The 24592-nt window shown below is 42.6% G+C and overlaps 1 protein-coding gene across 1 annotated transcript in view; it reads left to right on the plus strand.

Annotated features, from left to right (window-relative positions):
- The window catches only part of PDE6A (phosphodiesterase 6A), a 97773-nt gene that overhangs the window by 18438 nt on the left and 54743 nt on the right, over positions 1-24592 (plus strand). Inside the window, exons 6-11 of the mRNA XM_037508962.2 lie at positions 11106-11170; positions 15278-15344; positions 19034-19081; positions 21465-21614; positions 22520-22663; positions 24425-24490. Of these exons, the coding sequence (XP_037364859.1) occupies positions 11106-11170; positions 15278-15344; positions 19034-19081; positions 21465-21614; positions 22520-22663; positions 24425-24490 (540 nt within the window). The remainder of the gene's footprint in view (positions 1-11105; positions 11171-15277; positions 15345-19033; positions 19082-21464; positions 21615-22519; positions 22664-24424; positions 24491-24592) is intronic.

The raw sequence follows: 24592 nt of genomic DNA on the forward strand, positions 1-24592 counted from the left end.
AGCAGGCAGGGGTACGGGGGGCCGGGAAGCTGGCAGGCCTCCCAGCCCCCAGCAAGTCTTCACTCTATCTGGGCTCTCCGGCATTCTCTGCTTCTCTCTCGGCTTCTGCTACTTCTTTCTCGGCTTCTCTTTCGGCTTCTGCTGGCGTCCCCGTGATGCTGCCCTTAAAAGCCCAGTCTCAGCCCAGGTGAATCCCATCTACCTATGCCCACACCCTATTCCAGGTGTCCGCCATCAGGCATGCATTCAGGACTGCAAGGATCCATCATCTATCCTGATGGCGGGAGGGCAGAAAAGCCTGACATTTTTCCTTACTCTTCACCTCCTCTAAACAAATACAACAAAACTGGTATAAAACAAAGCCAAAACAAAAAAAACCAAAAAACCCTGAAGGAGCAACTGGCTAACACTACACACAAAAAGACCATCAGCCCTGACAGAAAGGGAGAAAGAATTAGAAAAAAACAAAGTTTAGATGATAATGGGGGAGTGCTGCCTACAAGAGGGAGGAGTGGCCATGGTACAGCGCCTCTACGACTATTTACTTGGGCACACACCAATACTGAGATGCAGAACTGCACTGGGTAAGGGGATGCAAGAGCAGGCAGCCAGGATGGAGGGTGTATTGCTAAGCAGTGGCAGGGGTGAGGGCAACAGAACAAGAACTATTATCTTCAGCTGATGCTCATAATATACAACAATTGTGGTCTGAATTGGATCAGAGCACCTGAGCTTCCCTAATGAGGCAAATACCACTGATGTCCAGGCTGAGATATTCAAAACACCTGCCACTCCCCACAAAGAACTACTTCACAACAGGAAGTTCAAGTTCCTGTGTCTACTGGAGAGAATGTTTTGATGCCTATTGCTCCAATCCTCTTTCATCATCTGCTATCCCTCACTGTACCAGTCCCCAACTATGCAGATACAAAAACACAGTTAAAAATCAATCCCTACTAAGACCCATACAAAATAGCAAATGAGGAGATCGAAGAACATAGTACAAATGCCACAACAACAACCGTGAAAATGGAAAGGAGCCTTGTCAGAGAGGTTGCAGAGCAGGACAGAAGGGTAATTCAGGGCAACAGTCCTGGAAATGCTGATGGAATCTAAAAATACAGAGGCTATAAAACAACAAAAGAATAAAGATAATGAAAATACGAAGCAGTTTCACTTAGAAATAATAGACTAAGAAACACTATAGCTGACTTTAAAAATTCAATTGAGTTCCTCAGTAATAGACATACACAAGCAACGGAGAGGATTAATGAGCTCCAAAACACAATGTTGGAGAACATAAGAATAGAACAAGGAAGAGAAACAAAGAATTTAAAAAATGAAAAAAGTATAAGAGCACTCTAGGATAGCTTCAAAAGAAATAACATCTGTTTATAGGGATCCCAGAAGAAGAAAAAGGTAAAGGCATACAAAACTTATTTAAAGAAATAATCACTGAACACAAACTTAGTCTGGAAAAATGAATTAGAATTTGTGATCAAAGAGACCCAAAAACGTCCAAACAAAATAACACCAGCTAACCATTCACCAAAATAACACCAGCTAACCAGACACATAATAATAAAGCTGTTGAAACCTAATAAGCACAGAGTATTAGAACTATTAAGAGAAAAAGGGTAACCTGTAAGGGAACATCAATTAAACTGTCAGAAGACTTTTCAGCAGAAACATTACAAGCATGAGGGCCTGAAAAGTGATATTTAAATTATTTAAAGAAAAAACCTGCAGCTCAGAATCCTTTACCTAGCAATATTGACAATCAAGAAAAAGGGAAGAGTAAAGAACTTCACTGAAAAGTAAAAGGTAAAAGAATTTATCAACACAAAGCTACATATGAAAGAAATCCTACAGGGATTATTGTAAGGCAACAGAAAAATGAATATTGAAACAACAGACACTTAAATTACTTAACATGGAGGAGCAGGCGGAGAGTAACAATATGGTCCACTAGACCCAGCAGAGACCAGATGGGTCACACAAATAGCTCATTATATACTAAGCTCAGTAGAACCACCAAACAAAAAACAATACAAATAACTCATAAGACAATGGAAATGGAACTTAAACATATATATATAGGAAGCCCATAGAAACTAAAAAAGACAAGATAAATGATAGCAAAATGGCAATTAGCACTTACATCTCAAAAATCACCTCAAATGTAACTGGGGTGAATTCATCTGTCAAAAGATGTACAGTGGCTGACTGGATTTCAGCTGGTGGCACAGGCAGTTGATAGCAGCGCTGTGAAGCTGTCTGCAGCCTCTGCAGTGCCAGTTGGACCCCCGCTGGCCACGTAGAAACCCACATGGCAAGGCAGACCTCTCCTGTCTCACCCGCTGCTCCCCTCAGCAGTGTATTTCAGTCAGTCTGCCTGTTCTGTTCCCCACTTTGTCTCTGGTGAATCCTTCACCATCCTGCACATTTGACCTGTACCCCGGTTCTTGTATAAATAAATAAATCTTTAAAAAAAAAAAAAGAATGGATTTCAAAATAAAGTTCAACCTTCTGCTGTTACAAAAAAAAAACTCACCTAACCAACAAAGACAACATAAACTTAGAGTTAAAGATTGGAGAACAGTTACACTATCAAGTGGCAACAACAACAACAACAAAAAAGAAACAGCTATTCTTTTTTTTTTTAAGATTTATTTATTTATACAAGAACCAGGGTACAGGCCAGATGCACAGGACGGTGAGAGGATTCACCAGAGACAAAGGGGGGAACAGAACAGCCAGACTGACTGAAATACACTGCTAAGGAGAGCAGCAGGCGAGACAGGAGAGGTCTGCTTCGCCATGTGGGATTCTCGGCGGCTGGCCGGGATCGAACCTGCACGGAAGTTGTGAACCTACACAGCTTCACAGTGAGGCGCTCAACCGCCAGCACCACCAGGGAGGGCTGGAACAGCTATTCTTATACCTGATAAAATAGACTTTTAAGAAAAGTAATAAGTCATAAAGAAGGGCACTGTATTATGGTTAAGGGTCTAATACAATAACAAGAAATGGCACTCATAAATATATGTGCACTGAACGGTGGAGCACGGAGATATATAAGATAATTAGCAACACAACAAGAGAAATATTGATAACAACACAATAATACAAACACTTTAATATCCTACTTATAATAATGGGCAGGTCAACAAGACAAAGTATAAAAAGGAACCAACAATTTTAAATGAGGAGCTAGATCAAATAGTTCTAACACATATCTACAGAACACTTCAACCAAAAATTGTTGCATACAAATTTTTTTCAAGTGCGCATGGAACATATTCAAAAGTAGATCATATCTCGGTACACAAGTCAATTGTCAACAAACCCACCAAGATCAAAATTATAATGAACAACTTCTCTGAACACAATGCCTCAAAATTAGAAATCAACTATTAGAAAGAAAAAAAAACTAGGGAAACCATGAATACATGGAGATTAAATTGCTTAATATAAATTGGATAAAAGTGGAAATCAAAGCAAAAATTAAAAAATACCATGAGACTTAAGATGGAAGATAATTGCAATATAGGCCCATATTAAAAAGCAAAAAAAAAAAAATCCCAAATAAGCAACCCAAATCACTTCTAAAGAAATTTGATAAAGAGGAAAGAAGTAAGACCTAAAGTTGGTAGGAGTTAAGAAATAAAAATAAATATCGTAATAAATGAAATAGAGATCAAAAAGACTATAACAAAGATCAGTGAAACTAAGAGCTGGTTCTTTGAAAAGATAAACAAAATAGATAAACCTAACAGAGAGAGAGAGAGAGAGAGAGAACATTAATAAAACAGAATCACAAATGAAAGATGAGAAAACACAACATATAGCAGAGAAATGCAAAAGTTCATAAGAGATTAGTATGAACAAATATATGCCAATAAATTCAATGATCTTGAAGAGATGTCTACATTTCTAGATCAACATAATCAACCAAGATGAACTGAACAAAATGATCACCAACATGGAAATTCAAACAGTACTAAAATGCCTTCAGAAAAACAAAAACCCAGCATTAGACAACTTGACAAATGAATTCTATCAAACTTTTAAAGAACTATGGCCCACATTGCTCAAATTGTTTTTAAAAATATAAGAAGGTGGGCCTCCCTGGTGGTGCAGGGGTTAAAGACAGTGCTATCAAGCTATTGTCAGCCACTGTAGCACGAGTTTGATCCCCTGGCAGCAGGAGCAACCCACATGGCACAGCAGACCTCTCATGTCTTGCCTGCTGCTCCCCTCAGCAGTGCATTTCAGTAGATCCGCCTGTTTTGCTCCCTACTCTGTCTCTGGTGAATCCTCTTACACCCCCACCCCGCACCTCTGGTCTGTACCCCAGTTCTTGTATGCATAAATAAATAAATCATAAAAAAATATATAAGAAGGAATGCTCCCTAGCACATTTTATGATGCAAACATTACCATAATGGTAATTAAACCAGACAATGAGAGCACAATAAAAGAAAATTAGAATTCAGTATCACTGACGGCATCGATGCAAAATTTTTCAACCAAATACTAGCAGATCAAATTCAATACTATGTCACTAAGATTATATACCATGGCCAAGTGGGATTTACTCCAGGGATACAAGGATGATTTACTATATGTAAATCAATGTAATATATCATATCAACAAAAGTGAAGATAAAAAATCAAGATATGATAATATCAATAGGTGCAGAGAAAGCATTTGATAAGTTTCAGCACCCACTTATGATAAAAACTCTAACCAAGATAAGAACAGAAGGAACGAACCTCAATATAATAAAAACCACATATCATAAGCCAACAGCCAACATAATACTCAGTGGTAAAATCTGAAAGCTTTTCTTATTAGATCTGACACAAGACAAGGATGGCCAATGTCATCACTTCTGTTTAACTTAGTACCAGAGGGTTTGACCAGAGCTATCAGATAAATAGGAAATGAAGGGAATAAAGTAGAAAAAGAAGCAAAATTATCACTATTTGCAGATAATGACGTTATATATAGAGGGTTGTAAAAATTCCATCAAAAAGTTATTAGAAATCATTAAAAAATACAGCCAAGTGACAGTATTTTTACACGTTTATACAAAATCAATGTATAAAAATCCATAGCTTTTTCTTATAAAAAAAATGAACAAGATGCAAAAGAAATTAAGAAAATAGTTCCATTTATAATTGCTTCACAAATAATTAACTACCTTGGAATCAAGCTAACAAAGGAGTCGGAAGACCTGTAGAAGGAGAGATACAAGATGTTATTAAAAGACTTAGATAACGAAATAGGAAATAGAAGGACATCCCTTGCTCATGGAAGGGAAGAACCAATATAGTCAAAATGACCAAATTGCCTAAAATGGTATACAAATTTAATGCAATCCCATCAAAATTTCAGCAGTATTTTTCATAGAAATGGAACAAAAATGATTAAATTTATACAGGACCACAAAAGGCTTCAAATTGCAAAAGCAACACTTAATGGAAAAAAGGAGAGAAATGGAGGTGTCATATTATCTGGCTTGCATTGGAATACTTGCTAACACCACACCCAAAAACAAATTCCAAATGGATTAAAGATTTAGATATAAAACCTGAAACAATAAAACACATAGAAGAAAATACTGACAATACCTTCCATGATATCAACAATAAAAATATGTTTGGTGGGTCTCCCTATGGCACAAGTGTTAAGCACAGCACTGTGAAGCCATCCAAAACCTCTGCAGCAGGAGTTGGATCCTGGCTGGCCAGGGAGCTACCCACATGGCGCAGCAGACCTCTCCTGTCTCGCCCTCTGCTCCCCTCAGCAGTGTATTTCAGTCAATCTGCCTGTCCTGTTCCCCACTCTGTCTCTGGTGAATCCTCTCACCACCCACACCTCTGGCCTTCACTCTAGTTCTTGTATGCATAAATAAATAAATCTTTAAAAAAAAATTTAAAAAAAAAATTTTGGTGACTCAACTTCTATGGCTAGGGAATTAAAAACAAAAATAAACAATTGGTATCATCTCAAGTTAATAAGCATCTATAAAGCATCTATTACACAATATGTCACTGATAAGGGATTAATATCCCTTATTGCTCATAACGCTCTCATAATTCTCATAGTTCTCTCAAAATTCTCCCAGATTGTCTCCATTTTGTGGGAAATGGCTGCATTGCATCCTTTCTTATGATTATATAATAGTCCATGGTGTGTATGTACCACATCTTGATCCATCAAAGGAGATTTAAGCTGCTTCATTGCCCTAGCTATTGTAAATAATACTGCCATGAACATTTTGAAATATAATGCATTTTTTTGTTGATGGTTTCATATATTTTGTGGATATATGTCTAAGAGTGGGATTGCCAGGCTGTACAGGTTTTCTATTTTCAAGTTTTTAAGATAAATCCAGTTTGCTTTCCATAATTATTTCACCAGTTCATGTTTCCACCAACAGTGAAAAAGGGTTCCTTTTTCCCTGCATTCTCTCCAGCATTTGTTGTTGGGGGTCTTTTTAATATAGGCCATTCTCACGGGTGTGAAGTGTTATCTCAATGCAGTTTTAATATGCATCTCTCTTATTAGGAGTGATGATGAACATTTTTTCATTTGTTTTTAGACTTCTGGATATCTTCTTTGGTGAATTTTCTGTTCAAATCTGCTGCCCATTTGTTAATTGGGTGATTTTTTAAATTGATGAACTGTATGAGTTTTTTATATAACTTGGATATTAATCCCTTACCAGTGACATATTGTGTAAATATTTACTTTCATTCAGTAGTGTGTACTTAATCATCTTGTATTTTCTTTATAGATGCTTATTAACTTGAGATAATACAAATTGTTTATTTTTGTTTTAAATTCCCTGGCCATAGGAGTTGAGTCACCAAAAGTAAGTCACAAGGATAAAAACAGATATTGGACATTCACATAGCAGACACTTTCAAAAGCCAGTGGACATCAGTCAACATCCTGAGGGTTCTGAGGTTAAAAAAGGAGGGGGAGGAAAAAGGGCCAGGGACACCGGGATGATGAGGAACATCTGGGAAAGAATGGAGGCCATGATTCTCAATTTTGCCTAGAGCAGCAACTCCTCATTTTCTCTCTTTAGGACATATATCCCTTTGCAAAGTTAAGGAAAGCAACATACACTAACCCGCTTTAAAAATGCATGCAGGACCTCCTTGGTGGCACAAGGGGTTATGCACAGCACTGTGAAGTTATCCGCAGTCTCTGCAGCACGAGTTTCATCCCCGGCCGGCCAGGGAGGTGACCCACATGGCACAGCAAACCTCTCCTGTCTTGCCCGCTGCTCCCCTCAGCAGTGTATTTCACTCAGTCTGCCTGTTCTGTTCCCCACTCTGTCTCTCACCCCCACCCCCTGCACCCAGTTTTTGTATGCATAAATAAATAAATCTTTAAAAAAATAAAAAAATTAAAAATCCATACAGATAAAATCACACACTTTTACATACACTTTCAAAGGAAAAAACATAATGTTGAGGGGGGGGGTCGTGTGTGTGAGAGAATCACTAAAAGTTACTTGAGCTTTAGGTTTCATGGAAAAAACAAAAACTGCACTCATTTTAAAACTAGTGTATTTCCACGTACCATGATTTGGCTATGCTGTATTTATGGCTCTTTCAAAGACCCTCTGTTAATAGTGTTAGCTGCTCCAGTGGAAGGTGAAAAAAGGTGCTCACTGATGGTTCAGTTTTGACTTTCCAAAACTGGTAAATTCCTACATGAATATGGCCTTGAAGGCAACTTGAGCTACAGTGTGTGGGGAAAAAAATCCTATTTACCTATGGCACACTGGTCTTTTGTGCTGCTTTCTGTAAAAGCAAATTGACTCTCCTGTGGGTTTCAAAGGACATCTACTTCTAACCTTTCTGAAGGAGTCTCGTGGACACCTCCAAGTAGGGCAGCCTGCCAGGCCCAGGGAGCCAGCAGCTTGTCTAAGTGCTGAGATAACAAGTTCTAGGACAGACAGAGACTCCATAAGGTGAGGAAGGTTATAGAAGTACTCCCCCTCCCTGGTAGAAACTGAACTCTAGCAAAGTCCTGGCAGACAATGCATCTACCTTTTCTTTCTAGAACTGTCTACAAGACAATGTTCACTATAGAAAAATGTTCTTAGCACAATGTGTTTATGTTTATTGGAAAAGTCCTGCCTCCCCTTCACCTGGCCGCCTCCCGAGGCTGTTAGCAGACATCTTTTCAGGAATGTCTATGAATATCCAGACTTTCTGCATTTTGCCACCATCATCTTTGACAAATGTGTTGATTCTATATGTGCCTTACTTTTACTTAACTATGTCTTTCCCTATCAGTCCAGATCAGCTCTCTCCTTCCAGAGACATGCTAAAAATCCTCTATGCAGACATTCCACTTGTGTAATCATGCTCCTAATGATGGACAAGATATTTTCTCCAGTGTTTTTAAAGTAGTCTGGAGGGAACCCTGACTGGGGCACAGTGTTTTTAACCACATTTTGGTAGGGCATCTATCGGGCTTATTACCACATATGGAATTGTTGGGCAAAAGAACAGGTTGGTTTTAATCTATGAGAGATATTGCTACCTATCCAAACACAACCTTAGAATCATAGCTGAAAATGACTTTAGGGATTATCTTGTCTGGGTTTTACAACTCCCCAAGTTGTCTTTAGAACTCTAGACTTATACAGTGACTACCTTGGACAGGGGTTAATGGAGGGGGTGGAGCGGGGGACAGAAAAGGGAGTAAGAGAGAACAAAGGGAAACATGGGGTCACTATGTGCCCAACTCTGCTTCCATCCGGGCAGCTTCCCTTTTACCTGCTTTATCTGATTAGACTCCCTGCTGTTTGGGTAAAGAGTTCTGCAACTTGACAGCAACAACAAACCCCACTGACCTAATATTACTCTGAACTTCTGAACTGAGATTCAGAGAATGCACTTCAAGTTTGGAAATTGAGTCTTTTCACTCTAGATGTTTTCTTCATCCCATTCATTATACTTCAGGGTTCATCTGGTCTCCCCTTGTATTAGCTTGTGACCTAGGAGTAACCAGGGGCCCCAAACTGTTGAATGGGTGCAAACTCTGAAAGAGATCCAGCCATTTTCATTTGCAAAGGCAAAGGAGGTAGACTCTTAGTGCAAAATATCTTACCAGAATTGTGCGTAAAGAGAGAAGAAAAGAAAGGATATTCCTAACATGTTTTCAGTGCCTTCCCAAAATTCTCCATCTCCTTACAGGCAAATGGCCAGTCAAACAGAGTTGGACAGAAAGCTTGCCACAAATCTAAGATTTCTTCTTGCAGGGAGCCACAGGAGAGGGGTTAAGTAGCTACCAAAGAGCTGGGACCAAAGGAGAGATTCTGAATTCAAAATGTACCACAGAATCCACCATGAAGTCAGGACAGCCTGCCATTTTCACTCCCAAGGACTTGGATCATCCTCCCCTGTGTCTCTCACCCACGTGCCTCTTCCCAGTGTCTCTACATGTCTCTCCTCCACTGTCTCCTCCAAGTGTCCTTCCCACCAGTACTAGGGTGCAAGTCAGGCTGCAGAAGTGGGAGAGTGCACCAGCCTGTCTTCTGTGCTATATAGTCTGCTCAGCTCTACACCTAAATCCCAGTAGCTCCCCTGCTCAGGAAGTCTGGTTCATGGTATACTGGGACTTGTAACCCAAGGAGGCTGCATGTAAGTGGGCATGGGGAAAATGGTGCCCATACAATGCTCTGCAATGTCCCTCTCCTTTTCACGGAGATGCTGCTCTAATACTTGGATGCTTCCCGCTCTTGGGAGCAAATATGGGGTTGTTGGCATCATTGGATCAGCTTGAGCTCCTGCCTTTTGTTTAGCCAGAGTGTGTCTCCTGGAAGTGGGAGACCTGTCGATCAAACAGGCTTTCTAATATCCTTGACTGGGTCAAGAATTTCTATTTATGCAGGTCCTGAGTAAGAAGCCCTGGGGGAGGGGGAGGGCTCTATATTTAAGTCTCGGAGGCAGTACTTGTCAAAATACCTGTGGAGTAAAGCAACAGTTTTGTTTTGTTTTTTTATTTCCAATCTATTTGGGGCTGATACTTTTTTAAATATGATAAAATATGATAAAATATTAGAAATATAAAATTGAAACAATTTTAAACTAATTAAAAAAAAAGTAAGTCCTTTTTAAAATAATTCTTTTCAACAGACCTAACCTAATTCAGTACTATAGAACTTTCTAAACACCAATTCTGAATGCCTGTCTGTTTCATCATGGAAAGGTAACAAATAGTATGCAGGCTGGAACCAGTGCAGGGACCACATTGTGAGTGGTTCTGTTCTAGATGATACCTAGAATCTAGAGAGTAATGCTATCATAAATTCTCAACCTTCAGGAACATAGCACAAGGTCTTGGCCCTGCCCCTGGCTCACTGTCTTATTGCAAATAAGTCCCATCTCTCAGGGTCCTGATTTTGTTAACCTGCCCATCACACATGGGTGTTCAGGGACTCTAATAAGGTGGTGGGATTTTCCCTGGAGAGTGAAGGAGAGGAACCACCTTCCTGTTAGGAATAACGTAACTGAACAGACCCACTTAATAGAATGGGCGTCTTCATGGTACCACAAGGTGGAAGAGATGGAAGAGGGGTGACAGCTGAGAGGCAGGAGGCATAGCCGGGAAGGTCGGCCAGAAGAGCTGAGTACACGAGTTAATGAAAAGGGGCTGTGACCGTGTTGCCGAGCCCTACCTAGAGGATGGCCAGTTGGCAGTGTTTCTATGTACCCCTGATCCCCACCACTAACTCCAGCAGCCATCTTTATGGCTTTCTCCTTGTAGCCTACCCTCCAGAGTCCCTTGGGGGCACTTCCCTTCCCTCTTTCCAGCCCCAGATACCAATCCCTGACTGGCCTCTGTGAGCTGGTTTCGAGGAGGAGGGCACTGAACTCTGAGATGCAGCTGAGGACAGTGAGGCCCAGAGGCAGCTGAGGCCACTCCTTAGAAGAAGTTCTGGTCAAGCTGGTGCTTCCAGAAAACCACAAGGCATTCTGTCAAAACAAAACCTTTCTCATGGATACTCTTCAGCTGCAGTTCTGTCTTGGACTATAAGGTCTATTTCTCCTTCTCTTTTGCCTAGGAAATCAACTTTTACAAGGTCATTGACTACATCTTGCATGGCAAAGAAGATATTAAAGTAATACCGTAAGTTTCTAATCAAAATGTATAGATTGCAGCATGTCATCAATGTCCATGAGCCATTCATGCCAAGATCAACACTAGCCAAGCCCAAGAGGGCCACACACGCGGTTAGCCGCAGGGAGAGCAGGAAGGAGGCAGTGTGGAGGCATGGGAAAGCCCCAATTGCAGAAAGATTTGATTAAAGCCCCACTGTACAGAATCCCGACTCAAGTGCTGTGAGTTCCAGCACCAGGTCCCAAAGTGGACCCATCTGGGACTCAGTTTCTTATCTATAAAATAAGGCTATGAAATCTGATTGGGACAATTCAAATGTCAAAGCAGGAAGTTGGCAAAGAAAGCCACCCAGCCCCCAAGGGACCCAGCCCCTAAGGCAAGCAAATCTCCAAGGTGTTCTTATGTGACCAAGGAGGATGAAAAGGAAAGAACGAGAGGACAATACCTTGAACTTGAACCTGCCTCTTGGTGTGGGGACACCAAGGCCATATCAAGATTCAGTCAAGGTCCTTTTCAATGACAGGCTTGAGTGATTTGGGGTCAGCAGAGCACGCCCCAAAAATCGTTCACCCTTTGATCTATTTGAATTATGTCCCCATGCCAGGAGCCACACCCACAGCCGAGACCCTTGCTCTCTCCAGTCCAAGCCAGACTCCTTGAGCCCGCAAAGCCCCACCTTTGGTCTCTCCCAGCTCTCTGCTCCAACGGAAGGGAGTTACTGTTCTCCTTAATCCCCGTGTAACAGGTATGAGAGGCCACCCACCTTCATGCTTCTCAGCAGCCCAAATTGTAATGATTCTGTCAGCCAGATAATGCAGTTCTCAGGGAAAGTGCTTCAGGTCCTGAGTTTCTGGGTTCTCTCTGTTCCTTGTTTTCTAAGCTCATCTAGGTCTCTTCCCCAGCTACCTTGGCAGATTCATACTCTCAACCATGCTATTCTAACCCCTTTCCCCAGGGGGCAGGTTTATCATCCTCTGCCTCCTAAGGCATCACAGTCAGAGTTTCCCCCATCTCATCACTTGTCAGCATCATACCCTTCAGGCCTCCAAACACTCCCCTGCTGCCTTCCACCCACCTCCATCTATGTCACAGACTTTGGGTCCTTTGTTATGGCAGTCCTGTCTCTAGACCAATGTTTGTACCAACCCGCACAGGCTAGGCCATGCTGTGGCAACAAAACTTCAAGACCTTAGTGGTATAAGTAAAGATTTATTTACCATCTCTCTCTATGTCGATTGCTGGTGATGAAGATGGCTGGAATATAATGTGTAAGCTATAGCCACTGTTTTAAATCTTGCAAGGTAGACGAACCCGACCCAAGGCAAGTGAGAACAGGACAAACTTGCTGTTGACCTTCCTTCCAGAGCGGCAGTCATGCCCCTGCTCACAGAGCCACATCTAACTTCCAGAACACGTGGGCTCCGGATTTTTGTAAATAACTTGAGTGGCTGCCCCAGTCCAGGCCAGCCAAACTAAAAAGGGAAAGCTGGATAGTAAAGAAAAACTTCCTCTAACCAAGAGAAGACAAAATGCGAATTTAGAAAGGACATAGAGCAGGTGGGAAAAATAAAAAGTGCACATTAAGATGATCTTTAAATTCAAACACATTAATTTTAAATATGTAACTTTAAATATAATAATAAATAAATATAACATCTATAAATTTATATATATATATATTTATGTATCTTTAAGTATAAATTAATATTCCAGTTCAGGTTGTCAGGCTGGATAAGAAGGAAAGCTGTCACACTGCATGGATTCTAAGAGACACAATTTTCTACTTTGGGACATTTCTGAAATAGAATCAATGACAGCATGTGATTACTGTCAGCCAGAAGGCAGCAATGATGTGGTTGTCATTGCCTGGCTCTGCGTGAACTTGGTCACAATCACTTGTATTACTGTTACTTCAGTTAAGTATATGCATTGTGGGTTCTATCCACATTGAATTTCACTGCTATAGAAAATGACTTAAAAGAGATTATAGTAGGACTCTTCACTGAAACAAAAAGTTGCTTTGATTGGCACAAAATATAAAAGGAGGGGTAAAAAAATATGATAAAAATCTATATCTAAATGCTTAGAGAACTCTGTAGATATTAATGAAGTAATGATTGCAAGTTCAAAAAGCAAAGCAGCACATGAGTTGTGAGAATTTTATCTTTCTTACTTGCATATAAGAACGGATGACTTCTTAGATATCAAAAAACAATATATCCTGTTTACAAGAGACCTATCTAAAAGGTAATAATATAGAGGTTGAAAGTAAAAAGATGAAAAAATATGTGCCATGCAGATCCTAAAGGAAATGCAAAGAAAAATGCAAAAGAAAACTGGCAGAACTGTACTAAAATCAGATAAGAATAGATATGTCAAAGAGCATTAGTAGAGATAAAGATAGTCACTTAGTGTAAAGAGGCCATTCTCTTGCTGTTACAGGATGATATTATAATTCTAAATCTGTATACGTTTAATAACATGACCTTAAAAAAAGAAAAGAAAAACGATGATAAATACCAAAAATGGTACTTGGAATTGATTAATAAAATTGAGAAATCCTTGGTAAAACAGAACAAGAAAAGTAGAAAGAAAATCAAATAAGGTGTATCAGGAATGATATGTGAAGTACACAGACACTAAAAAGGAATGATATATTAAATACACAGATGTTAAAATGATAGTCAGAGTATATTATGCCAAAAATTTTAAATCAAACGAAATAAGCAAAATCCTAGAAAATAAAACTTACTAAGCACAAGACAGGAAGAAATAGAACACCAAAAAGACCTTCCCACAGGCCCAGATGCCTTTGAAATATTCAAGGAAGATATAAGGCAAAATGCATCCAAATTATTCCAAAGAATAGAAAAATGAATGAATGGAATGAACTTGATACCAAAACCCAACAAGGGGACTATGAAAAGAAAAATCCAGACAAAGTTCACTTGTGAGCATAGATGCAAATATCCAAGTAAAAGTATAGCAAATAATAACTGAAAAAAATTATACCTCATGACTAAGTAGGGTTTATTCCAGATTTATTCCAGGAATACAGGATTGGTTTAACTTTAGAAAATTGGTTAATATCATTTGTGACATAAAGGAAACATGCATAATTATCTCCATAGAGGAGAAATTTCTCAATCTTTTAAAGAGATATACCATATGTGCAGATGCTGTAGGCCACTTAGAATCAAAAGCACACAGACACCAGAGAGGCTGTGGCATCGCTGTTTATATTAGCTCAGACTGGGGAGAATGTCCACTAATAGCTGAATGGACCAATTGTGTTATAGTCTCACAAGGGAAAACTAGGTCAATAAAATGAACAAGTTACTGCAACGCAAAAAAGAATGAAGTCGAAAACCAGGCAAAAGTCAAACTAGAAGGTAGAGGAAAGCATCCTTAAGTTGTGAAACTCCGCAAAAAAGCGAGACTGTGGCTCTCTCAGTGTCTAGACACTGGTTGACTTTAGGGTCCAGGTGAAGGTGCCCTTGGAAGGCAGCACAAGGGCCTCCTGGTGTGCACATTGCTCTGGGTGTGGGTGTGGCTTCACAGATGTTGACTTTTGAACGACTGGTGACTTTTGAGTGCATTTTTTGGTGTATTTTTCCTTACAATAAGCGAGTAAAAGGTCATAACACCAAAACTTTAATATCCTTGCAAGGGATAAATAAGTATGTAAACCACCTAGTTCAGTGCTTGGTATGTGGTAGAAGCTCACCATAGAGGAATTTTCCACTCAGCTATGAGTATTGAGCTAACTCTATATAAGTATTAACGGTGGGAATTCTAGAGTATTGAGCTAACTCTATGGACGATTAATGGCAAGAAATGGTGGAACCTGTTCTTGCTCTGCAGCCCGTAACAGCCTGTTGATTAAATGTTATCTCTTTTGTTGGGCAAAATTAATGTGCAATCTATAAAATGTTACTTATCAGTCTTTCCTTGGTGTCTAAATTTGGACATTAAGAGGCTTGATCAAGTTTGGGTCTCATCAAAGATAGAGAAGTCATAGACAGAGAGTAGAGAGGGAGGGCGAAGACCCTGGCTCAAGTTTTCTGTCCTACTGTCTCTACAGCCTCCGTGACCATTTGCCTCTGGTCTTTCTAGGAATCCACCCCCTGACCACTGGGCTTTAGTAAGCGGTCTGCCCACATATGTTGCCCAGAATGGCCTGGTAAGTAACGTATCTTCAAAGGGGGAGAGTTTTGAATCAGGTGGACAAGTGAAAGTGTTACAGGGCAGGGAGTGGGGGGCGTACCCCCGACCCCGCAAACCTGCCTGGTCTAAATAGGTTCTGCCATCCGCCGCATCAACACATAACATATGAGACTTTAACACGATTAGGAAACAATACAGGAAAGGCAAAGAGTATAGTTTCTAAATCAAGCACCCAAAGTTACCCGTCCCCTCGTGGGTAAAAGTCCATCCAAGCAGGATTGGCCCAGAGCAAGGCCCCAAAGCCTGCCACAAGTCCAAAGCATCTTTCAGTGGGGTCCCACAGAAAAGGATCAGAAACCACAAGACAAGTCTGGAGGGAAAAGAGCAAAATCAAAATCAAGACAAAAACCGCCATTGTCACCTCCCCAAGGGTCTCTCACCCACATCTGTGTCACCCAGACCACAACCAAAAGGCAAGTGCAGTTTCTTCACATGTCTCTCTGCTCCATGCACCCCCTCCAGGTCTCCTTCTGGCTCCCCATCCTGCTTCCTTCCTTCCTCAGTCTCCTCTGAAGCTTCTTCTCTCCCTGCTCAGCTCCACCCTCCCTTGGGTGGGGCAGGGAACCTGGAACTTCCCCTTTCCTGGGACCATCTTGTTACAAAAGGACTCTAGGTAAAGAAAATGGCAGAAATGATGGGAAGTGTTTCTTACTAAAATTTGTATTCTATTGTTTCTCAGTTTTCTTGGCAGTTGGTCCAAGGAGATGAACAGAGAATTCCATTTGAGACAATACAAAATACACAGAGAAATATTCCTTAGTTGTCTCACTGACAACAAAAGACACATATGCGTGTATCAAGGACAAGGTCATGGCTGACTAGCCTACCAGGCTGATCATAGACTTAGGCCCAGCCTCTCATACCACAGACCCAGTCGCCACTCCCAAACTCCCATCCTGCCACATTTCCAGTCATGCTATGTATTGCAGAGCTCAAATGCTGTCTCCGCCATGCCCCACCCACTGCAGGTTCAGGGTAGAGTGACTGTATCCCTGAGAGAAGAGTCATATCTGTTAGCTGTACATCACCCCCATATTTAAGCCTAGTCACCCCTGTGTCCTTCCCCAGGCACACACTACACAATTCTGCTCATGTAGCAGGGTGCCTATTGAACGTTTTCTATGTGCAGGTGCTGTGATTGGCTCTGAAGCTACAAAAATAGATGAATCAGAGACAGTTTCTATGCTGGAGCTTAGAAGCAATCTGCTTCATAGTGTGGTGCTTAACTCCTTGCGCCACCAGGGAGGCCCCCAAGATGTTTTGATCTGAGCCGAGTTTCAAAATAAGTTTTGGCAGATAGGGGCAGGAAAGAGAATTCCAGAGGTGGAGGCAATAACATGGGCAAGCAACATGGGCCAGGAAGCCACAGCACGAGTGCAGATAGCGTGGCTGAGTCTGAGGTCCAAGACAGAAAGATGGCAAGAGATGAGACTGGAGAAGGAAGGAAGAGTCAGGTGACAGTAACTTGGATGCCAGGTCGAAGGGGTGGAAGTTTTGTCTATAGGCAATGGATTGTTAAGCAAGAGATCAGCATAGTCAATTTTCACTTTAGAAAAATCTATGGAAAACAGGTCTGCAGGGAGCAAAACTGCAGAGCGACCAATATATCATATAAGCAAGAGAAGATGAAATCTCAACAATGGCCAGTAAAAAATATGGCCTATCAACCTGAGTGCTTATGATGAGCAAGGCAGTAAATAAATTTGCTCAACAACGGAGTTGAGATGGAGAGAGCTCGGGGGTCAGGTATAAAATGGAGAAGGTAAAACTGGTAGGACTCTGTGGTTGATCAGGAGCAGAAAGGCGTCAATGTCAATTTCAGGCTTCCAGACTGGCGGGACAGTGTGCTTACAGCTCGGCTGCAAGATGGTCAGTCTCAAAGTGAGACTGAGGCATTTTTCAGGAGCAAATGGCCAGCAGGTAACTGAAGAGATGACTCTGCTGTAGAGAGGGAGGTGGGATGGACAGGGAGGTTTGGGAGTTATCAGGACAAGATGGTACATAAAACGAGTGGGGGTGAAGTTACCAGGGAGTGTGAGGGGAACTCAGGATGGAATGTTGGAGACCAACATTTAAAGATTGGGTGAAGGAGAAACAGAAGGAGAATTCAGAGGTGTCTGGAGATCCGGCAGCAACTACTGTCATGGAAACCAAGGCAGTGAACTGTTTCAATAACAGTTGAAAGAGAGAGACAACTGAATACAGCAAATGGGATCTTGGCACATTGGAAACCCCCATCAGGTTTGGCAATCAGGAGGTTACTGGTGGCCAGAGAGTAGGTTTGGCAGTAGGTGGAGGCAGAAACCAGTGTGTGCGCTGCTGGATAGGTAATGAGGAGGGAGGGAACGCAAGAGAAAGGAGAAAAGCTGGGTGGTTGCTATGGGGACAGTGTCAGGTCAAGAGCAGATTTCATCTTCAGGGTTGGAAGAGATTCGTGCCCACTCACGGCTGAGGGGAAGGAGCCTGCAGAGAGGTTGGAGATGGGGAAAGAAAGGCCACTGATGGAGCGGATCCAAGGAGAGGCCAGAGGGATGGTGCAATGTGGGCAGTCCTTGAACAAGAGAAGGGACGACTTACCCTCTGTCACCATGGAAAGGTCATGTCCAATGGGAGGGGACTGGTTGCTGCAAGCCCAGAGTGACTTTTAGAGAATTAGAAGAAGGTATCCCTTCTTAATGGGTAGCAAGGGAAGGGCTAGGGCCATGAGTCTGCAAGCCAGGCTGGATTTCAGCTCCCTTCCTCTCCACAGCCAGATGCCCTGTGTAAGACTCACATGACACAGCTGGACACAGCTGTACCCAGGAGCACCACGGGCAGGGCTCCAGAGGGAGACGCACATGCCATCTGCCTGGTAGGGAAAGCTGGTCCAATTTCCAGAAGAAGCATCTGGCGATACATAACCAAAGTTACAACACCTTTCATTTCTCATTCTACTCTGGAATTTGTACCCCAGGGATAAACTCCTCCCTTAAAAAACAAACAAAATCAAACCCCAATGCAATTGATTCAAAGACATTTGTTATATTAATTTAAAAAAATAACTGGATATACGGGCCTCCCTGGTGGCACAGGCGGTTGAGCGCCGCACCGTGAAGCTGCCCACAGCCTCTGCAGCGCGGGTTCGATCCCGGCCGACCTGAGAGAATCTCACATGGTGCGGCAGACCTCTCCTCTCTCGCCCGCTGCTCCCCTAAGCAGTGTATTTCATCAGCCTGCCTGTTCTGTTCCCTGCTCTGTCTCTGGTGAATCCTCTCACCCTCCTGCACATCTAGCTTGTACCCTGGTTCTTATATAAATAAATAAATCTTTTAAAAAAAATAACTGAATACAGAAAATGTACTTAACAAAAGTAAATAACAAAATGAGATGCTATCTAACTATTAGTGACAAGTTATAGTCTCAAGTTTTTCAAAACCTGGAAATGACTCAGAAGGGGAGCAAATGGTGACCAAAGATGTTTATAAGATAGTTATTTTTCTGTCCATGGACACAGTTAATCATTCAAAACCATCTCAAGCATGTCCACTTGATGAAAAGAATTTGAAAGCCTCAGGCAGGGCTGTGGTGTTTGGAAAACAGCACGCAAGGTTGCACTGGCACCCTCTCGAGTCTAATTCAGCTGCATTATCCCCTTACACCTTCCAGATTTGCAATGTCATGAATGCTCCCGCAGAGGACTTCTTTGCATTCCAGGTGAGTCAGTTTTTCTTTGCTCTTAGTCATAGGATTCGTTTCTCCCCATAGAGTATCAGAATACATTCTAATCCAAGTCTTTATTGGAAAGCGGTCTCAACAAGCGCACACACTTTTACCACAAAGTCATGTGGCCACGGAAGTGGAGAAGGAGAAAGTTCCCTCGGTATTTTTCTAGGTCCTGTTCAGTTTTAGTGTTCACATCCTTTGTTTTCTGGGTTTTGCTTATTCTGTTCTCTCTCCAACTGTCATGCCCAGCCCAAGTCCCCTCTGCCTTTTTAGAACATGGAATGCCATGAAACCTCCATGAGGTTTTATTTTTCTCCCCTGGCTGGGTAGTATCTCTGTCTCCTGGAGACTTTCATGGAATATTTGGTATTCCATTTGATTCTGTTTGTTCTTTTTACACAAGTTACTGAAGGCGTCCTCTGTGCCAAGCACTGGCATGACGCTACCATGGTGGGCGAGACAACATGTTCTTTGTCTCCATGGAACTCATGGTTGCAAATGGGAGTGCTGGTCAGGAGAAAGGCGGAGAGAAAGAACACTAATCCCCCTCAGCAAAGAATTAGCTTACTCGGTCAGGAGTTGGGTCTTATCTTCCTTGATATCTTCTTGACCCTGTTAATATTTGCTAGGTATGAGGAAAGACAAATCTATAGCAATCAGGCATAATTAAGAAGGACATAAAAATGACTCTTAGGAAAACTACATACTTCTGAAGTTGAAATAATATACACCTTTTGCTGTGACTTCTACCATTTCAGAGTGACAAGCCCAAGTCATTGCTTCCAGTTGCCAAGGTGATTATAACCACAACAAGACTTGTTTCCCCAGGTCGTCCAGTTATTGCACTGGACCCACATTAGCAAATCAAATCTGATCTTGTTTCCAGATTTGACTCTTTCCCCTCCAAGTCATCCTCCCCAAAGTAGCCTGAGTGGTTGTTTTAAAACATGGGTTGTGTGCTATAAGATCCCTCTTTCCCATTTCACTGTCAATAACCCCTGTCAACTTAACACTATCTTCAGAGAGAAGGGATCCCCTGAAGGGTTAGGTAGAGAGTGGGGGGAAAGGCAGACCTTGAACCCGTCACCTGACCAATAGCCCCGTGCTCCTCAGGCTGCTTTCTGCATCCGTCCGCACAGATGCTGAGTCCCAGAGTTACCTCATCATAACAGTGATCGTCTCTCCACTTTAAGAATCTTAGAAATTTGGAACTGGAAGACTCTTCAGGGGGCTCCCCCGGCCCCCTAGAGAACTTCCCATGTCCTGCATAACTGCCTGGTGACCCTCCAGATTGTGAGTGACCCGAGGGCAATGCCTGTGCCTCATCTGCCTTGGTTTCCCTGGCTGCCACCTCAGTTTTTTGCTCTCTGTAAAATGCTTGGTGAGTCAGCAGATTCTGACCGGACTGGGAAGATCTAGTCCAGTTAGCCCCATTGTACACACGATGCACGTGCAGCTCTCACAAATGGGAAGTGATGTACAAAGGTCATCTTAGGATTGGCCAAGAATTTCACCTGTTGGGCCTCCCCGGTGGCGCAGCGGTTGAGCGCTGGGTTGCGAAGCTGCCCGCGGCCTCTGCGGCGCCGGTTCGATCCCCGGCTGCTCCCCGGCCACCGGAGGAGGGTCCCACATGGCGTGCAGACCTCTCCTGCCGCCCGCTGCTCCCCTCAGCAGTGTACTTCAGTCCTTCTGCCTGTTCTGCTCCCCGCTCTGGCTCTGGTGAATTCTCTCACCCTCCCGTGCTTCTGACTGTACCCAGTGCATGTAAAAACAAAACAAACAAACAAATAAAATAAATAAATAAAACATGCCTCTACTAAAAAAAAAAAAAATTAAAAAAAAAAAATTTCACCTGTTTTCTCACTTGGTCCATGAGGCACATGTTCTTATTATCTTCTCCATCTAGAGATGAGGAACTGGAAGCCCAGAGAGGCTAAATAATGCACTAGAAGTAACCCAGGACAGGAGACAAGCAGAGCGGGGTCTAACTAGTTATCTCATTCCGAGTTGCCAGGATCGCCAACGTGGCCTCTTTAAAGCCAGCCCCCCCGCAGGTAGCCCCTGTCTGAGAGAGAAGCATCGTCTCCCTGGACTGCTTGTGCATTTTCTTTTGTCCTGGCACATAGCGCTCTGCCTGGCGTGCAATGGCCCTGACATCTTAGAGAGGAAATCAAAGTAACTCTGGGTTAAGAAGCTCCAACAGAAGGGTGACCTGCTCCTGGCATTTGTGTGGTGAAGGACACATGCAAAATCCAGTCAGTTCTGACTTCTTGCCACCCTCTTAGCCAGCCAGGGTCAGGATGCAATGTGTCATCCACCACAGCTGCTTCCGCAGCCCACTGCCCAGGGAAACATGCTCTCTCTTCTCTTGTAGAAAGAGCCTCTGGATGAGTCTGGGTGGATGATTAAAAATGTCCTCTCTATGCCAATTGTGAACAAGAAGGAAGAAATTGTTGGAGTGGCTACCTTTTATAATCGCAAGGACGGGAAACCCTTTGATGAAATGGATGAGACCCTCATGGAGGTATGGTTTGCAGGAGGTTTCTGCTGTTGGGATTTAGAGATTTGGCATCAGCCTGTCACTGAGCTGGGTTTCCAGAACCACATGGTGGGGCCCATGGTACTGCTACTGCTGTGGGAGACGGGACCTCGCCTTGTAAGTGTGACCCTGACTCGGCCTCAGACTCCACTTTCTCACTCTCCCTTCTGCACTGCCACACGTTGGCAGAGAAATCCACACATGCCATTTAAAGACATTAATTAGAGCCTCCCCTGGTGGCGCAGTGGTTGAGCGCTGGGTTGCAAAGCTGCCTGCAGCCTCTGCAACGCCGGTTCGATCCCCGGCCACCGGTTGAGGGTTCCACATGGCGCGCAGACCTCTCCTGCCGCCCGCTGCTCCCCTCAGCAGTGTACTTCATCACTCTGCCCGCTCTGCTCTCTGCTCTGGCTCTGGTGAATTCTCTCACCCTCCCTCTCACCCTCCCGTGCTTCTGACTGTACCTAGTGCTTGTATAAATAAATAAATAAATAAATAAATAAATAAATAAATAAATAAATAAATAAATAAATCTTTTTAAAAAAAAGAAAAAAAAGAAAGACATTAATTAGCTTTACATTTTAGAGCAGCTTTAGATTCAGAGCAAGACTGAGCAGAAAGTAGATTCCCGCATGCCCTATCCCCACAGTCACACAGCACACTCCCTTTTTGTGAATTTATGACACAAGAATGACACTTGACGTGTGCTAGTACCTTATTTAAAGGGCATTCCCATTCATTTTTATCCTCACATCTCTTTGAGGGGGGCAGTACCCAGCTCATCAAACCCATTTTATAGTTGAGAAAATGGTGGCATAGAGACCCTCGCCTCAAGTTACAGTTAAGGTAGAACCTGACATTCTGCCTCTGATTCTTCCTTTCTTCCCTTTCAGTCCTTGACTCAATTCCTGGGCTGGTCTGTCTTAAATCCTGACACCTATGAATCAATGAACAAACTTGAAAACAGGAAGGATATTTTCCAGGACATGGTAAAATACCATGTGAAGTGTGACAATGAAGAGATTCAGAAAATCTTGGTGGGTAAAGTTCTTTCCTTGTTTCTACTCTAGCAGAGACTGTGCTTTGGAGACATGATGATGTAAAGCAAAGACTTCAAGCTCCACAAGAGCATAGATTAGGGTGGGCTTTCTCATCTCACTCCTGCCTAGCACAGGGGATGTTGTAGGTAGGTGGGGGAATGGATGGATGGATGGATGGATGGATGGAGTGGGTGGGTAGATGGATGGATGAATGGAGTGGGTGGATGGACAGATGAATGGATGGATGGAGTGGGTGAGTGGATGGATGGATGAGTGGAGTGGGTGGATTGACGGATCGATGGATGGATGGATGGATGGATGGATGGATGGATGAATGGATGGACGGATGGATGAAGTGAGTGGGTGGATGGATGGATGGATGAATGGAACGGATGGATGGGTGGGTGGATGGATAGATGGATGAGTGCCAGAGACTAGTACATAATGGCTGCTCTGTAAGGCGTGGGGACACATGTCCCTTACAGGGTCACCTCAGTCTTGGTTTAGCAGCTCTAGACACTCCATTTTTCACTACAGTCAGGCTGACTTGGTACTGGAGATGGAGTCCTCAAACCACTGTTCTTACTCTAAGTGTTATCTCTATCTGACAGACAATGGACAGCGTTCTTCTCAGACCCTCCTTCAATGGGGTCAGCTAACTTAGAAGACCCAATCAGATTACAGAGGACCTTGGTGAGCAAAGAAGTAAGAGTGAGGAAGTTAGATGTCCCTCACAGAGTTTTATCACTCCCTAGTTTATAAGACAATTTCACACTTACAATCTTGTTTAATGCTTACAACAGCCCCATAAAGGGGAAAAGGTCAGAATTTCTATCCCCGTTTTAGAGATGAAGAAATTGAAGCCAAAAGGAGGAAATAACTTGTCCTCGAATTACTCAGATTATTAAATAGGTCTCAGTTAACCTTATCAGGATAATGGGAAAATTCTCTACTATTCTTATGAACGGAATGCCTCAGGAGGTAGTGAGCACCTCGTCATAAGAGGTATCCAACAAGGGTCTCGATGATCATAGATCGGGGATGCTGTTGAGAATTCTACCTGGAGTGGGAGATTGGACCAGATGCTTTCAAAGATATGTGGGAATCAGTGATTCATCATTCCTGGGATTTTGGTCTTAAAGAATTCAAGATTTTAGAGGTAAACTGAATTAACCAAATGGCATTGGCTATGACGCCAAACTGAGCTCCCAAGACCTTGGCTTATGGCCCTCACAAGTTGAAACAAGTCAGACCAATGTTTTCAGATATCTTCTTAAACTGGAAAGATAGCACATCAAGTTTCGTCATTTTCGTCATATTCCACTAACCGATCAATTCAAAGGATAAAACATCCAGCTTGGATGAGAAATAGGCCAGAACAGGAGGAACTTGCCTCAAGTCACACAGTGAGAGAATGAGCAGGTTCAGGAGCATCGCTTCCTGACTCCCAGTCAGTAATAATAACAATACAGCTACAGTACTATTTAATTTAGTGCTAACTACATGCCAAGCACTGTGCCAGATTTACATGCAGTATTTCATTTAGTGATATGCATGCTTTTAAAAAATGACTTTCTGTAATCTGATTTCAATTCACCAGTTCAGTATTTTGATTGTCTCCATTTTATAGAGTTGGTGGTTCTGTTGCAAGGACTTTAGAGGAAGAAAAAAACATAGAAATGGAAAAGTGGAGGCACGTTTAGACCATCAATGTAGTAACCTACTGTTTTTACTCTCTGTTTTCTTGGGGTCTGGCAGAAAACCAGAGAGGTGTATGGAAAGGAGCCGTGGGAGTGTGAGGAAGAGGAGCTGGCTGAGATCCTGGTGAGGGCACAGCAGCACCAGCTGGGCCTCTGCAGAGCAGGTTCCTTTCCTCTGCGCAGCACCTCCCAGCCACTTGGGATGGGGCAGTGTTGATGGGAGAAG

Source organism: Talpa occidentalis, unplaced genomic scaffold (assembly GCF_014898055.3).
Source record: "Talpa occidentalis isolate TD23 unplaced genomic scaffold, MPIMG_talOcc4v2.1 talOcc4.13, whole genome shotgun sequence".
Lineage (NCBI taxonomy): Eukaryota > Metazoa > Chordata > Mammalia > Eulipotyphla > Talpidae > Talpa > Talpa occidentalis.